General features: G+C 39.6%; 2 protein-coding genes across 5 annotated transcripts in view; both read right to left on the bottom strand.

Annotated features, from left to right (window-relative positions):
- Positions 1–1,891: 1,891 nt before the first annotated feature.
- Positions 1,892–8,734, bottom strand: LOC121633857 (cysteine protease ATG4D-like). Of its 2 annotated transcripts, none has more exons than XM_041976161.1 (11): positions 8,605–8,734; positions 6,511–6,705; positions 6,322–6,405; positions 6,059–6,232; positions 4,518–4,815; positions 4,367–4,431; positions 4,126–4,253; positions 3,963–4,038; positions 3,777–3,853; positions 2,623–2,742; positions 1,892–2,441 (listed from the first exon to the last, which is right to left on the bottom strand). In XM_041976161.1, the coding sequence occupies exons 2-11, from the start codon at positions 6,698–6,700 to the stop codon at positions 2,271–2,273; spliced, it is 1,383 nt and encodes a 460-aa protein (XP_041832095.1). In that variant the 5' UTR covers positions 6,701–6,705; positions 8,605–8,734; the 3' UTR covers positions 1,892–2,270. The 2 variants fall into 2 exon arrangements, with proteins under 2 accessions (XP_041832095.1, XP_041832086.1); XM_041976152.1 differs by having other exon boundaries at positions 3,963–4,041.
- A 192-nt stretch (positions 8,735–8,926) lies between these two features.
- The window catches only part of LOC121631234 (microtubule-associated serine/threonine-protein kinase 1-like), a 60,472-nt gene continuing 54,811 nt past the window's right edge, over positions 8,927–14,587 (bottom strand). For all 3 annotated transcript variants that reach the window (XM_041972023.1, XM_041972015.1, XM_041972005.1), the window contains 4 exons: positions 13,051–13,173; positions 12,821–12,954; positions 12,536–12,723; positions 8,927–12,412 (listed from right to left, as the gene is read on the bottom strand). In XM_041972023.1, the coding sequence (XP_041827957.1) occupies positions 10,788–12,412; positions 12,536–12,723; positions 12,821–12,954; positions 13,051–13,173 (2,070 nt within the window). In that variant the 3' untranslated portion in view covers positions 8,927–10,787. The remainder of the gene's footprint in view (positions 12,413–12,535; positions 12,724–12,820; positions 12,955–13,050; positions 13,174–14,587) is intronic.

Genomic DNA, 14,587 nt, shown 5'->3' on the forward strand with positions numbered 1-14,587 from the left:
AGGTGATATATCTATAACAAAAACTCCCATGGCTGGCTATTAATACTTATAGGAAACTGTAATGTACTTCATATACAAATATGCTTCTTTTTAAAAATGTATATATTTTTTGCAAGTTATTCAATGCAGCATGGTGGAGGCTGTTTGCCATGTGACTTACAAGCTTAAGGACAGTGAGGTTAAGGCAGTAAAAGTCTGTAAGCTGTTACCACCCCATGCTAAGGAGATATTTACAGAGTGCAGACAAAGAAACCAACAGAGGGGGGAAAAAAACTGGGTTTGGTTGGACCTCCAGTATGAGTTGCCCGCTTAGGTTAGGAGATACTGTGTTGAAGGTCTCATGGGGGTAACCTCTTTACTTATACTTGTAGGCACACACTTAACAGCATTCAAGGTAAATAAAAGCACACAAGTCCCAATCTAAATTCTCCCTTTGACACATATTCCACTGGTTGTTTTCCTTAAAACTCACAAAACAGGAAGCAGCATCATCCAAAATCTGGTGTTTTACAAGGAAGAAAAAGATGGAACTACATTTGCTTTTTCCTTCTTCCAACTAGCAGTTCAGCTCTCCAGATAAGTTAGCAGATATTATGTTTAGACCTCAAAACGCTGTGAACATCTGCTTTATTTGTTCTCCATTTGTGGTAATCAAATGCCATTTTCGTTTCCTTCTTTCTCAGGTTTAAGGCAGATCTAATTTTGACATACTTTGTAGTCACATGCATCTAGGTGTGGAAGAGCTGAAACCTTTGATGCCATCAAACACTATCTACATCGCCATCCTCTGTGATCATGAACAGACATTTGAGTGTTTTCTCGTATTACAACAGCTCTGTTCCTGCATTCTCCATAGCCAGAAAAGCAGCAGAGACCATGGAGCACAGATTGGCACTGTCTGTGTTCCTGACACTAAAGTTCCTGATAACAGCCTTGGGATGAATCCCATGAGCTTTGACTTTGGCCTTGACATCTAGCATTGGGACTCCTGCTGGCCAGCGAGCCTGACTGCTTGAGACTACCTGCCAGCAGATTATGGTTGCAGAGCACTTTGATGAATTCCTGGTCCTCCTGAGAGCCTGAAGCTGGAGCTAGCGAAGCTAGCCTTAGTTCGCCTCAATATCCGCTCCTCACACAATGTCAATCCCACTGGACGATGCAGTTGAAGCCCAGATTCAAACGTGGATCTGCATGGATTTGCTACTGACTTTTTACTCCAAGTGTTTTGGGAGAAGGCAGAACAGAGATGTAGCTCAGGACCTCCACAGAGATAATCAGATAGAAATGCAGCAAGAAGAAAGGGGCCTCCTGGGCACTTGATAAGACCCTGGTAGACTGATTCAGTCACCATCATGGGCTATCATGTACAGGGTAATCTGACCAAATAGAAGCAAGGGTTCTGCATGCAGCTTGTAATGTCTGAACGTCAGTACCATACACGTGTACTTCCAGTACTATAATCCAGCAATGAGGTCTGTGCTTACATAATGAAAAACTGAGGCCATGTCCACACCTACATGAGTATTTAGCCAAATGCAGATTTTTTTTTAAAATAGATTTTATGTCTTTTGACCACATGCAAATACAAATTTGGACACTTTAGTGATAAAAGTAAAATCTTCCTTGGTTAAGATTTTCTGATTATCTGGCTGTACCATGAATGTGAGGACCAGAGCTTTTGGCTTGTGTCACAATATTTGCAGTTACCTTCTTTTTTGGAAATGGTGCCATGTGGACGCCACTTTTTTGGGGGTATGTAGGAAGGAAAAACTCCATTTTGCAAAATCCCCATGTTTGTGTGGACATAGCCTGAGAATACAGCGGTTAAATCCAACAGCTGATTGTTTTAAATATATTCAAGTGAACAATCTCAGAAAAGAACAAACAAATATCTTGGAAATGTCCTTTTTAATTATAATCTGACATACATTCAATTAAATGTGAGCACAATATCCCTGTTAAGTGTTTTTCATGAGTGCAATTCCTCTGATTCTTGTTTTATTATTCAAGTTTAACACATTAAACTGCTGTTTTTATGACCTTAAACAGACTGAGATAACATAAACATTCCTCATCCCTTAAAGGCCGTCAGCTGAATGGAATTAATCACTTTGCAGCTGAAGAAATAAATAAAACTACAAATATGCATGAAACGGAAATAAAAATACAGTGTAGCTGATACCTGAGCAGTTTGTTCTACCAAACCAAACGGTGTCCTTCTAAAGGACACGAATGTCACATATATGAGGTGGATCTGATCCTTTTGCAGCTCAAAGGAGAACAAACTCGTCCATGCTGCTGCTGATGTCGGCCCTCTCCAGTCCGCTTTTCCTCTGAATGTAGGTGATGCTGTTTGTTGGTGTGCTGTGTTCGTCGTCCTCTCGACTTTGTCCCTCTGAAAATATGAACATGGGGTATGTCTCTGCAGATGTGGAGACGGCCTATGGGAGAAAAGGACAGAAACAATAACCCAATTCATAGACAACAGAATCAGTCAGAGTTACAAATGATAAAAAAAAAAAAAGATCTACTATGTGGCCACCAAATCCAATTTGAATTCTATTACATGGTTTAAACCAAACAAGCAGCAGTTTCAGTGACTAGATTATTACAAAGTCGTACCTCATTAACAGATGTGCACAAGGATTCAAACTCCTTTTGTCCTTTTGCATACAATCCTATGGTGCAGCTGGGGTCCATGCGAGAGAAATTCATCTTTCTGGGTTGTTTACAGTGAAACGACTGCAAGTAGCGTAGAAAGCAATCAGATCAGAAAGAGAATGCTAATGAATTATCAATGCATCAATTTAACACTAATACTCGACTTTGTTCTTAATTGAGAAAGTCAGCAAGAGTTATTTGTAGCAGAGAGTTCATGGAAAAACTGTAGACTAACTCAACTAACCCGAGTTAACAGAACTGATTAAAAAATGTAAATGAACAAAAACAAAGAAAAGCAGAGTAAATTTGAAGCCTTGAGTTCTGCATTAGGCCATTGTCATCTTTATGTTTAACCTAGAGATGACCAGGAAGCAAGGATAGAGCAATACGACTAATAATGGCTTGTGGATCAAATAAAAACATTCATTGAAGAAAAATTTGTGTTTTTGGAGCCAACTGGGTCTGTAAGACTTGCACATAAGGCACTAAATGGCTTCATATTTCATAACCAGTCGCTATGCCCATCCTTTGTGTCCAATCTAAAGTAATACATAAATGGATGAAAAGTAACACACACACAAAAAAGAATAGATAAAAGAACTAAAAGCAATTCACAGTAGTTTGAGTGCAAAGTATTAAAAAACAATCTTAACTATGTTTCCTTGGCTTGAAAATATATTTCCAGGATATTTTCTGATATTTAGAATCTCACACGTATTAATAAATAATCCCTATTTACTACTCTAATGAGCAAAAACATGACTTAAATAAATGAATGAATAAAACAAAAACTTTAAATAACTTAATAGATAAGGAATAGATGAAAAATATAGATTAAAATAACATTTAAAATAAAAACATGATTAAGCAAATTAATGTAAAATAAAATATTAAATTTATAAAACAAACTAAAATGTGAATTAAAACAAAAAAGGAAACAAATTTTACAAATTATTGTACTAATGAGTTTAAATGTATATCTGACAATGAACATGACAAGCACATAAAGTTTAGCTTTATACATCTGGAAACTTTTCATGTGAGTTAGTGAAGTGGGTGTTTTAAGAGGAAACAAAACAGAACGTCACCACAGGAAGAGAAATGGGACCTCATACCTCTAAGGGAAAGTTCTCCTTTGTCATGTTCACTGTGGGCTGACAGTAGTGAGGGTCCAGGTACAGCAAATTGTCATCTTGTTGCACAGCAGGGCCAACAAATAACAAAACAAGCATATATGCATATAAAGGACTAATCAATTAGTTGATGATCAGTTATCGTGACATAGTATTTATCAAACGTACCCTGGAAACCAATGAAGAACAAAGAGTGTCTTGGTTTGCCACCGATGATGCCAATGCAGGACTGTAACTTCAACAGCTTCTGCAGAAATATTTATCTGTCTTTAATTACTTTAAACTTGTTACTTGTCATCTCAGTTTATACAATATCTGAACATGTAAATACTTTGACGCAGGTGATGTAGGAGGGATTGAGATCTTGTCCTCCAAGTCGAACTGGAACCAGGATGATAACAGACTTCCAGGAATGAGGGTGAGGCCGTTCACACAGCTTCCTCACATCCTGTAGGTAGACTGAACAGAAAGAAAGGGGTCTACAGTATAACGAAGTTCCCACATGGTTTGGTGAATCCTCCAATCTACACTTATGTTTAAGAAAAAACAATAAAATGAAAGAATAAACGTACTGGTGCAATCTTGTGCGACATACACAGCTAGACTGGAAAGGTCTGGTGAAACAGACACAGCTTTTCTGAAACGGGATAACATTCACAGTTACAGCTGGATTAAAAATCTCCTTGGAAAAACTGGACTTTAAGAGATCAGATCGGGTCTCACTGTAGGATATGTGCCACAATAGATGGACCATACCAGTCCCCAGCCTTCTTCCCAGAGCTTCTGCCCAACTCCACGAGCTGGTGGATACCAAAAGGAGCTTTGGGGTTGTCTGCAAACCAAGATACCACCTTTCTGTGCGTAGCCTCCTTGGGTCTGTCCAGGATGGAGCCCACACTCAGTTTTCGACCTCTCATAATTGTTCTATCTTCTACATTCCAGACCGGCTCTGCGTTGTCTGCAGGACGAACCAGATCCATGTCATCTTTGACCGCCCGGGTCCCCATAGACCAATTCCAATCTGGAAATGATATGAGGACGTTACAAAAGCATAATTAAACATTTAAAAGAGACAGCACACTTTGTACTAGCTGTTGTTTGCTGGATGTCATCCAATAACTTTCTCTACTTGAGTTTCTTTCAAATAAATAATGATACAACCTGAAAAGAAATCTTAAAAGGCCCCTCCACTAAATGTCTATTTTTTTAAATTATGTTGTAATTTTTTTTTTATAATAAAACAAATCATGAGCTAATTCATTCATCAGTGCATCAGTTTTGCTTTAAATTGGAACAGCCTCACCTCCAGTCTTAGAAAAGGCGAGGTCAGTGGTCCACTCAGGACTCACATGTCCTACACAATGATCATGACAATCACGCAATTCACAGTTTTCAAAATCCCCATAACAACTGGTCTATTATGATAATTTTATCAATATTTTTTTATTTCCTAAAATAGATTTTATTTCTCATTGTAAAACAAAACAAACCCAAAAGAAAAAAGGGAAAGATTACCCATAAAAGACCCATAAAAAAAAAAAAAAAAATCAACCTCAACCTCATTAGGGGCTGAGTACCCCTAAAGATGTGATCCTATGATCGCCCCTGACCTGGGTTAGCTATGATTGCTAGGGTTAGTTCTACACAGCAGAAACTCCTGCAGAGATGTTGTCTTTACCCTATTTGAATTGTTATTTAGTCAGAAGAAGTTGTGGTAATAAAACATCTAGTCCACTTTTCAGTCAGTTTTCTGTCTTCAGATTTAAAAACTTGTGGCCCCTGAAGGAGAAGTTGGCTGTGAGCTAGCAGCCACTGGGACTAGCTTGGCTGAGTAAGGGGGCATTAGATGTCATCCATCAAGAATTGGTCAAACAAAAAAGTGGCAGCTTATCAATAAACTGATAGGAGTCTCAATAACCTCCTAGTCCCTACTTGAAGTTTCTTTATTGCTTGGGTTTGCTCTTTATTTCAGTGTTGGTGGAGATGTAGGAGACTGGATCAGGATATTCTCCTTCACTGTATGAGCAAAATGGTCTAGTGTCACCCTCAAGCTTTTTAAGGCCATAAAAAGTTTATTTTAATCATAAAAACATCCACATGTACAACTCGGAACAAAAACAGATAAGTTTTAAGGAGTTTAATACTTACTGAAACGGAACAGAAGCAAATCTTAAAGTATACATGAAATGATTTTATTAATGCATGTTGACTGACTGATTAACTGGACTGTACTGGATTTATCATAGTGTCCATGTGTGTGTCACCTGGTGGCATCAAGTGTAAAATCAGGCCTCGTGCCAGCAGCATCTGACCCGTCCGTAGAACACAACCCCAGCCGCTGTCAGTGGTCAGAGAGCAGCCGGCCAGCTTAGGAAAGCCCCGTCTGTACGTCAACCACAGCAGAGAAGCAAAGGAGCGACGGAAACACTCTTTGTCCCCTGACACGATTACAGAGCTTGAGTTTAAATTTGCCACTTTGGTTTTGCAGTTATACGACAAACATCATTCTGAAAGAAAAAAAGATTACCTTCATCTTTGAGATCATAAAACTTTCCAAACATGATCAGAGGAGAGCTCTTGCTGAATTTTGATTTCTGCTTCAATGTCCAACCTGATGCACCAAAGAGAGAAGAAAAAAGAAAAATATCTCAGATTCATGAAAGAAACATGACAAAAAGACAAGATGCAGCTCCAATATCAAGGAATGAAAACTGACCATATTTGACGCTGTTCCACGCCGAAACCAGCTTGGATTTGAATTTGCTTTTGTCCTCTGCCTCCTGATCCTCCCTGCACACCTCTCTGCCGAGTGGCTCAGCAGGGTCAGGGCAGAGGAAGAGCCAGTCATCCATGTAATGCTCAGCAGCAGACACATCACAGCGAGTGTAGGATGAGGTGGGATTCATAACAGCTGCAGATGACCACAAATAAGAGAGAGGGATTGCTCCTCATGACCACTGCAACCTAAACTAAGTTCCCTTGTATACACATGTTCCAGGCAGCTGTGAACGGTGAACTGCAGTACACATTATGAATGCTACAAACAAGCTTTGCCTCAGGATTCTGATGAGTTAATGTTATCTGTAGCAAAGCAAATCAGCCTCGCTGACAGTAAGTAGAAAGGGAAAATGTGACTGGACCCTGTGACTCAAGGAATTTCAGATAAGCCACTTTAACTGCAAATGGAGACGTGCTGGTTATCATCAACATTTGGTCTGAAAACATCCTCCTTATAGAAACAGAATGGAGCTATAATACCACTGTACATATGCAGTTACAAGTATATAGAAAGTCTAGACAGTGTGTAGTGCAATAAGAGGTATTTAGAAATGAGAATTAAACAGCTGTAGAAAGCTTCATTATAAGAAACTGCTTGAACAACAGAAAAGAAAGACCTTTGTCTAAATAAATGATAAATGCTAGTGCAGAAATGGATAAGCAACCCTTTTAAATACGGAGTCAGTTTTAACTGCACTGCCTACTCAAAAAGTGATGTCACACACTGTAATTTTAGTATCACTTTTAGCTTTGATTACAGCACACATTCACTGCTGCATCATTTCAATAAGCTTATGCAATGTCAAAATATTTATTTCCATCAATCCCATGTAGTTATTTGCCTCTAACATCTTGTACTGATACTGGAAAAGTTGGACCACTACATAAAGTTTTCTCCAGCACTTTTAAAAGATTACTAATGTGGTTAAAGTCTTGATTATGGAATGGACAGTCAACATGTAAACTGTGATTTTTCATGCTTTTTGAACCATGATTTCACAAAGTGCGCCCAAGTATTCCTGGATTGCCATCTTGGAAAATACATGGGAAACTGAAGTAACCTCTAATTATTTGCTGAGTCTTATCCAGGTAAAGACTTTATATCTTGATTTATTTATTTGCCAGTCACTGAACTGCCTGTAGTGTTTGGTAGGTTGGTCCAGTGGCTTCCAAAGGTCAGGCCCCTCTGTATACTCAGACACAGGAAAGTAAGGCAGATGATAAATACTCCTGCACTTGTGACAATGGAGGGAAATTATCTTTCTTTTTGCTGTAATTCAGCATGCTTACATCGTGCCCTTTTGTTTGATGTTCATTTAGTTGCATTGTCCCAATTAAATAAACCCAAAGTAAAGATCTAAGAAATGACATACATCTTAAAAACCAATTAATTTTCATTTTCCTTATTTTTATAACCAATAACCTTTGAAATATTTAACTATTTATAACAGGTTATATAGTATAAAATGCAATATTGAAAAAACATATTCCTTTATAAAAAAAAGTATTTTGTTATTTTATACGATCCCGAGACAAATGAAGAACTCATTAAAATATTTAGCAACGGATTGTACTATAAATATCAGTTTAAATTAAATTTATCTTGTAAACACAACAACAATAAAAACTACATTAAACATATATGCGATAGGAAAAAAAATCTCAGACATCCGATAGATTAAAAACGGGGAAAAAAACTAGTCTACATTAAAATAATGTTAATGTACAACACTCTCCATTTCTGACTGTTTTATGTTTAATAATATTTTTGCTAAACAAGCCACATAACTGCTAACAATATTTAAAGTAATGTCGTACTGGACCTTTTTTTAAATTTCTAACTGTGAACTGTGTTGACAGTATAATAAACGTATTGTAGTTAATATGAAGTACATCAATAACAACTGTTACTTTAGGAAACTTCTTGAGCAATTTAAATGACAAGTACCGTTTGCAAACATCTCGTTTATGCAAAGACAGTGTCGTATTTAAAGTTTACGGGTAAATGAACCTTTAGTGGAATAATATCTACCTTCATTTTGAAAACTTCATTCTTCCTCCTTTAAACAGCTTTGTAAGATTTAACGAAGAGTGTCGTCCCTTTTGTTTATTAGTTGTCCGTTCTGCCTGACCCTCTCAAACAGCGTAGTACTGAATTTGAGTCCACTTCCTGTTTATGACAGTCACATGTCAGCACTTCTGTGATTGGTCAACAGGGAGCCAATCACGAAGGGCTTCCATTCTACATGGGAATAGTCTCTTGAAGAACAAAAGCTGGCTAAATAAAGCAATAAAGATTTTTTTCTTTTTAAAGTTTTTATTTTATTACACTTCGTTTGTGTAAGCCTTTTTTCCTCCCCTGCATTGGTTCTTGACAACAGTGGCTGGTAAATATGTAGCAATATAAGACAATAACAGAGATAGTTGCTGTTAAAAAAAGAAAAAAAAAGAGACTTGGATAAAATTGATATGACAGCTAAATTAGCTTACAATTTCAGATTTAAGGGATGATAAGTCAAAACTAGGGTTACTAGGGATGTAAAAATGCAGATATTTCAAAATGACCCAAACTATTTTATATAGCAGGCCTACAGCAGAGTTTTTGATAAATAAAAAAGAGACAGTTCAATAAATAGAACAGAAAGGAAAAACAAACGAAAGACAAAATAAATAAAAAAATATTTAACACAACATAAAGTGCAATTCTGTCACATCACACACAAAAACACTGCTGTTTCATGTCTAAACATTAGGTTAATGTCTTTAATCCAATATATCATAGGGGAACAAATGACTGTAAAGCTAATCTGAAGCTAATGTAAATGCGTTCATAGTAATTAATTATACATTTTGGAATGGAAAACATCCACAGGCAGAAGATATGAGGCTTCTCAGAAATTCCAAATTTCCTTGTACCTAGGAATTTCTGGTGCCGTATCACGCTGTCCACAACGTGGCAGCATAACACAGGTCTGTTGCCTGGTGTTCAGAAACTACACTTTTTACACACAACAACAAACAAGACCTCACCACAAATTTTTCTCTCTACAAATCTACTCCTGGTTTACATATAGCCTTGTACAGTTTCACTGACGAGGATGCTCAGTTCTATGAAATTGATGGATTGCATATTGTTATACGTTTAGGTACAAAAACAACAAATAAACTTCACATAATCCCAAATAAAAACACTGGCAATTTCTGTCACACCAAACATTAGATAGTAATTCTGGATGAACATAAAACAGTGAATGAAAGAGCATACTCACCTCTAAGTGCTACTTCCATAATTGCCTCCTTTATTACACTACGAGCACTAAATTATAGAAATGCACATTTTTACTATGATCAAAATGTGTTTGCTTGGCTTATTGCAACCTTTTCACCTATTTTTTTTTTCTTTTCCTTGTCTAGAGCACAATGTAAACTTCATGAATGGGGACACCCAAGCATGAAAACAAAAACAAAAATAAAAATAAGTGGCATTATCAGCACATTGCATAGTGTCCCTGTGCAAGTTCATCTAATCTACCTCTTTCTATCCCACTAAAAGTCAGCCCTTAAACAGATCTGAAGACGTCTGATCAACCCTTCAGCTCCATCACTGCTAGAATTTTGGTTTCTTGGTCCAGTTTCTGGTACGTTTTGTGATATTCTTCAGTACATCATACAAGGAAAAAACCTGCCTCTGATACCTCTTAACAGCTCAACACTAAGAAAACTAAACGAGGGAACTGGAGCGTTTCTGAAATGTGAGTAATGCCCGTTTCTAACACAAGCCTACTTGTTTACACACAGTTCAAGGTTAGCCTGTTGTGTTCAGTTGAAAAGTTGTTCACAGTGATCTCTACCTCCAGGTCTGCTGTATATTTTTCATCTTCTTTTTAAATATTCTTTCATTATCCATTTTCAGACATGCATTAAGACATATGCATTTGTTTTTACTATATATGACACACATCGTGATTGACATACAGTACATACACCGGTCTACATCATGACACCATGTGCACATGTTTTTCCAAAAGTAGGTGATGTATGTTTTTTACATCTTGTCTACATGTCACATGTCATCTATTTGGTGTGGTTTATTTTTTATTTATTTATTTTCTTCAGGCATTTATGTCTCCCCTCCATTTGGAGTCATGTTAAGTCATAATATGTCTGTATGATGCTAAAGTAAAAGGCATTGCATGGGAGAGTCTCACTCTGTCATCACAAATGATGCTTGGCGCCACGACTGCTTCCCTTATCGGAGTGAGCGATGCCAGAACTGGCTGAGGCGACGCCCCGACGGACACCCCCAGAGGACGCCTCCGCCTTTCCCGCAGTGTTCCCTTTCTTCTCCTCGCTTGACTTTGAGGTGTCTTTTGCCTTTCCCCCCTCCTGTGATCCCCCTTTAATGGGCCCCAGCACTGTTTTGGCCACACTTGTGAGCTGGGTGACAAAGCTGGCTTTATCCCCCGGAGACATAGGCCGGGACCTGCTGGAGGAGGGCGAAGCTGCGTTTGAGGAGGGAGACATTGGATTTTCCTCCAGGACCTCTAAATGTGCTCTCTCTTCCTTGGCCCTTTGGTAGCTGTTTGTTGGCTTCTCCACTCTGTGTCTGGCTGCAGAGTGGGTTTGGACCTGGGTTGGAACTGAAGGTGCAGGCCCTTTGGCTTTTGTGGCATCAACTGCTTTTGCACTCCCACTGATGCCTCCTTTTTCTACGTTCTCGCTGCCTTTTCGTTGCTTGGGCTGCTCAGTTCCTGATGCTTTCTGCAAGTTAGCTTTGTCGACAGCTGTAGAGCTTTTTTCTTTCTCTTCTTTCTTCTCTGGAGTTCTAGTAGCAGGTCCATTGTCTGTCTGTGCACTCTGCTGCTTGGTGTCTTGTTGCAGGCTCTTTGATGTGCCTGAAGTTGTGATTTTCTCACTGGGCTTACTCTTGGCAGTTACTGCCTCAGAGGCTGAGGTGCCAGAATTTGGAGGGTTGTTCCCAGGACTTAGCCTGGTCTCTGTGGATGAAGCGCAGGACTTTATTTCAACAGAAGTCGAACTTTCGTTACTCTTTCTAACCTCAGCAGTGGATGATGTTTTCCTCGTTTCAGTGATGTTGCCTTTAGGCCCTTTTGTAGAAACTGTGACCTCAGTTTCCACCTCAGTTGGCTCAGACTCTGTTGTTTGGGTGTCTTTTTCTTTTGCTGTTACAAGAGTGTCTCGGCTGAGTGGTGACTCCTGCCTCCCCAGCCTCCTCACAGGCTTCAGACCTCCAATCTCTACCCCCATGGGAGGAGAAGGCGAGGAAGATGAAGACGGAGATGGCGGGGCAGGTCCGTTCTCTCCTTCAATCTCTAACAAACTCTGTAGACTGTGCTCACAGTGGAAAGACTCCCTCCTGTAGTCTCCATGAGTTACCTCCAAGCTATGCTTGCGTAACGACACCCCTCCTGTCAAAGGAGAAGGCGACGATGATGATGAAGATGAGGAAGGCAAGATCGGTGCTCCTAACTTTTCTGCAGACTGTACCCGCTGCAGCAGCGGGGACCTGGGTGGCTCGGCGCTCTTGGGACGAGGGCGGGCTACGGGAGGGGAGGAGTGCAGCTTGGCGGGGAAGATTTGAGTGGTGTTGGAGCTTCCTATCGAGTGGCCTGTGAGAGGCGGAGGAGAGGAAGTGGTTGGGGACGGGGTGTGAGCCAGAGGCGACAGAGGGATGTTGCCTGCAGATTTGCAGCGTGCAGAGCGGTACTGGCGGTGAAGTTTGGGAGAAAGGCCGTGCAGGGAGCTGGGCCTCATGTGGTGAGAGGCTGCTGGGGAGTTGGGAGTGCTGGATGCTGGGGAGCTGCTCTGAGACGATGTGCCTGAAGACAGATGAGGAAACCTTATTGATCATAATATGTCAGGAACAGTGTTTTGCCTTATTCTTTTGTTTAAATCCTCATATGTTATGCTGCTGGGATGGTGTTCATGTTTTTCATACTAACCCAGGTAAGAGGACTCCAGAGTGGAGCGGTAACTCTGAGTGGGAGAGCGGGCGGTGAGGCTGTGGGTGGGGGAACCTGGAAGACTGTCTCCAGAAGACAGAGAGCGATTTAAAGAGGAGAGGCTCCGGCTTGTGTGGAGCAGGTTGGACTGCTTGGTGATTTTCCTGAACAAGGAGCTGCGCTTCTTACTGAAAAACAAAAAGTAAATTTAAAAACAAGTAGGGTGAACTGAAGCTCGTTGTTTGCACCATTCTTATAAAATACGTCTATTTTCCATCAACATACTCTTGTCCCTCCTTGACTCCCGTCCTCTTGCTGCGCCGGGCCATCTTGGATCTGTAGCTAGACTTGCGGGCAGGACCAACTTTTATTGAGGTGTTCTCAAAGGGGGTGGTTGTAACTGTAACTTTGTTTCCGCTCTGCAGAGTATACATATTTAAATCAAATCAATTTATTCATATTACTTTATCAAAAAAGATTAAAAACAAAAGTTCAAATTAGCTACAATCTCTCACCTTCAGTATAAGCTCCACCACCTCTGTATGGACCAGACCATGGACTGACTCCCCGTTCACATGTGTGATGAGGTCACCAGCACTAAGTCCAGCCTCCTGGGCGGGGCCACCATCCTCCACATGCTGATAATAGAAGAAAAAACCTTAATATAATATATTTTTGACATTCAGACAGATACTAATGTAAAACCCTGGTACAAGATATGTGATATTCTGCTCATCATCTGCACCAATTTCCACTTGCAACCACATTTCCAACAGCACACGTTCATATTTTACAGAGCAAATTTAAAATATTTCAGTTTAAATGGGCAAAAACTATTTGATATTAAACTGGCAAAGAAAAATAGAAATACAAATATTCTCTTTAAGGAAAAGGACGCAGGATTTTCCAGTGGTCTATCAATCAGTTTTATACATATATTAATTTCTGCATGTCATTTGTTGTCTTAACATTGGGAAAATACACCCACAGATAAAGAGCAACACATGACATGTTTCACCGTTTAATTATGGTACTCATTTAACGATAATTTAGCAAAAACACAGAAGCAGTGTTTGAAAAACTAAATCCACCTTCACTGCTTCCATAGGAATTAGGAGGGTAAGTATCAGTCAGGTGCTGCTAATCAAACTCTCCTGAATAACTGATCATCATGTGAAGCAGAAGTTTTGGTTCATTGTCTGTAGCATTCAGAATGCCAAGGAGGAAAGACATCAGCAATGATCTTAGAGAAGCAACTGATGAGAAAGATTATTCACATCAGGCTGTGCAGTGTTCAGAGAAACAGCAAAAGACCCAAAAGCTACATCTCAGACTCTCCAAGCCTCAGTTAGCATGTTTAATATTAAAGTTCATGTCAGTACAGCTAGAAAAATATTGAACAAGTAGAGCTTGTTTGGAAGGATTGAAAGAGAGAGTATTTTATCTCTAAAAAGAACATGGCAGCACAGCTTAGGTTTGGAAAGCTCCATCTGAACAAATCACAAGACTTCTGTGGAAGTGTTTGGTCATAATGCAAAGCAGCATGGAGAAAACCAAACACAGCATATCAGCACAAACACCTCATACCAGGGACCCGCAACTCTGGTCCTCATGAGCAACTGTTCTGCATGTTTTAGATGTTTCCCTACTGGAACACATCACACTCAAATGAAAAGTCTACACAAGGCTCTACATGATCCATTGATTTGAGTCAAGTGTGTTGCAGCTGCGAAACATCTAAAACCTTCAGGACAATAGCTCACGAAGACCAGAGTTGGAGATCCCTGCCTCATTTCAACTGTCAAACACGGTGGTGGATGGGTGATGATTTGGGCTTGTTCAGTTCCTGGGTGTGTTGCAGTCATTGAGTCATCTATAAACTCCTCTGTATACCAAAGTATTCTTGAGTCAAATTGAGGCCATTTGTCTGGTTGTTAAAGTTTGGCTAAAACTGGGGAATGAAACAGGACAACGATCCCAAACACAGCAGCACACCTACAACAAAATGACTTAAAAAAGAAAAGAATCAAGGTGTTACAAGAAATTGCTGTG

The sequence above is a fragment of the Melanotaenia boesemani genome, chromosome 2, assembly GCF_017639745.1.
Source record: "Melanotaenia boesemani isolate fMelBoe1 chromosome 2, fMelBoe1.pri, whole genome shotgun sequence".
NCBI classification, from domain to species: domain Eukaryota; kingdom Metazoa; phylum Chordata; class Actinopteri; order Atheriniformes; family Melanotaeniidae; genus Melanotaenia; species Melanotaenia boesemani.